At 61.6% G+C, this 2,482-nt stretch overlaps 1 protein-coding gene across 1 annotated transcript in view; it reads left to right on the top strand.

The window, feature by feature from the left end:
* The window catches only part of CACNA2D4 (calcium voltage-gated channel auxiliary subunit alpha2delta 4), a 91,291-nt gene that overhangs the window by 19,277 nt on the left and 69,532 nt on the right, over positions 1–2,482 (top strand). Inside the window, exons 9-13 of the mRNA XM_007469519.1 lie at positions 450–600; positions 1,354–1,428; positions 1,695–1,784; positions 1,860–1,973; positions 2,304–2,382. Coding sequence (XP_007469581.1) covers positions 450–600; positions 1,354–1,428; positions 1,695–1,784; positions 1,860–1,973; positions 2,304–2,382 — 509 coding nt within the window. The remainder of the gene's footprint in view (positions 1–449; positions 601–1,353; positions 1,429–1,694; positions 1,785–1,859; positions 1,974–2,303; positions 2,383–2,482) is intronic.

The raw sequence follows: 2,482 nt of genomic DNA, 5'->3' as shown, positions 1-2,482 counted from the left end.
CCCCACCGCGTCCCCCTACAGCCGCTCTGCTCCAGCCCTGACCGCATGTGTCTTCCCTGCCCCAGACCTCCTCCCAGGGCTCTGAGCTGTCTTCGCACCAACCCTCAGCCAGGCTCTCCCCTCCTTCCTCACCCCTCCTCTGGCAGATCTGTAACCCAGTCTGAGGGGGCACCCAGCTCCCTCCCTTCCCACTGCCAGCACCCCGGGACCAGGGCTGGCCCGAAACAAAGAGGACAAGGGTCACCATGAGCACTTGACCATTCGATGGGCACGGTCCCAGCCACGGCACCCGAAATGCCTCCAGAACTGAGCAGTTCCGGACCTGAGAAACCCTGGGCATTGACCTGAACTTTGAGCCAGAGTCTGAATGGAAATCAGGGAGACCTGGTCGGCGGCGGTTTTGACTCTGGCTCTCCCACCGTCGGCCTGTCCCTTCCTCTCTGCTAAAGGTACATACAAGCTGCCACGTCCCCGAAGGACATCGTGATCGTGGTGGACACGAGCGGCAGCATGAAGGGGCTGCGGATGGCCATCGCCAAGCACATGGTCTCCACCATCCTGGACACGCTGGGGGAAAACGACTTCGTGAACATCATCTCAGTAAACTCATCCTCTCCCTGCACCGGAATGACCTGTACTTACGGTCACCGGATGCTTCGTGCTGTGAAGGACCCTATCCCCTGAAGCTGGGACGCCCCACCCAAGACAGGCTTCCAGGCATCCACAGTTTCTGAAATTACGTGGGAAACGCATATGTCCGTTTCTCGGAGTTGGTAGCTTTACTCAGGTTCTCAGACGAGGCTGGGGTCCAGTCCAGATGAAGGGGTATCTGAGTAGATCCCTAACTCAGCCCCGCCCATGTGCCCTTGCCTGGCGCAACCGAGGGAGAAGCCTCCTGCATCTGCAGGCGGGGTGATCCCAGGGTCCTAATTCCTTCCTCCCCAAATCCAGGCAGGTCGGGAGGAGGGGCCAGCAGCCCCTGGTCCTGCTTTCACAGCAACTCTCCTGAGGGTCGCTCCACCTGCCCCCAAAAGGTGATGAAGTGGAGGGACAAACAGAAGGAAACGGGAGAGGACAGTTAGGGAACTCCTGGTCTCCGTGAGCCCCAGGGATGGACGGCACCCAGCTGGCCTCCTGGGAAGATGCCAAGGGCCAGGATCTGAGGGAGAACGTTTAGAGTTAAGGCCCTACTGTTCCCTCCCCTCTACTCAGAGAAAATTGCCAAAAACCTGGGGTCCCCCAAGATCATATTACACAGGGGCCCGGGTGACCCCACCCCTGGCCCGCCGTGAGCTGCGAGCTCTGTCACTGGGCCCTGACTTTCCAAACTGATCTGTGCTCTGCCCTCTGCAGTACAACGACTACGTCCACTACATCGAGCCTTGTTTTAAAGGGATCCTGGTCCAGGCGGATCGGGACAACAGAGAGGTGAGTGCACCTGGCGCTGCTCCAGCATCTCCATCCAGGGGTGAGGGTGGCCTTGCACCCGGCCACTCACACCCTCTCGGCTTATCCTGGGGACATCTGAGAAACACCTGCTGCAGGGGTCCAGCCATGAGAGTAGGGGATGTGGGTCCTGCAATCTTGCTCTTCTGGGCAAATAGCTCTGCGCAGCCTCTGACAGTACGACCAAAGGGGAAGGTTCCCTGGTCCACTGACCGGCTGACCCTCCCCTATTCTCTTCCCCGGGACAGCACTTCAAACAGCTGGTGGACAAGCTGATGGTCAAGGGCGTGGGGGCCGTGGGCCAAGCCCTCAGTGAGGCCTTCCAGATCCTGCAGCAGGTACGGCAGCTGGGGGAGCAGGGGTGCTGGGGCGGTGAGGGGAGATGGGGAGTCATGGCCACGTCCTCCACGCAGTTCCAAGAGGCCGGGCAAGGAAGCCTGTGCAACCAGGCCATCATGCTGATCACCGATGGGGCCGTGGAGGACCACAGGCCAGTGCTGGAGGAATACAACTGGCCGCACCGCAAGGTTCCTCCCTGGGCGGGGGCCGGGGGAGCGCCTCCTTCTGCTGTGTCCACACGCCCCACCCCGTGAGCCCCAGGGTGTTGTTCCCACATCAGGGTGACGCCAGAGGCCCTGAGCGAGGGCACGGTAGAGACGGAAGGCTGCCGGCTGTGAGCCCCGCCGGGCAAGCCTCCACGCCGGGCGGGCATCCCCGCGAGCCTGGACCCCGGGCCCTTCCTGATGCAAAGGGGTGAAAGTGCGGAATCCAGAGACCCGGCCCCAGATTCAGACACAGACACGGTCAGGCCCCTCGCGGCCGGGACTCTGTTGAGTCCGCCGGGTCTCGTCCACCAGGTCCGGGTCTTCACTTACCTGATCGGGAAGGAAGTAAGTTTTGCTGACCGCTTGAAGTGGATCGCGTGCAACAACAAAGGTGGGTGACGCCACGTGAGGCAGGGCGTCTGGCAGCCTCACCTGAGCGCAGGTGGGAGGGCATCCCACAAAGGGACCCAGAGCAAAGGTGACAGCATCCG

This window comes from Lipotes vexillifer, unplaced genomic scaffold (genome assembly GCF_000442215.2).
Source record: "Lipotes vexillifer unplaced genomic scaffold, Lipotes_vexillifer_v1.1 scaffold395, whole genome shotgun sequence".
NCBI lineage: Eukaryota > Metazoa > Chordata > Mammalia > Artiodactyla > Lipotidae > Lipotes > Lipotes vexillifer.
This window is presented reverse-complemented; position numbering and strand designations above follow the sequence as displayed.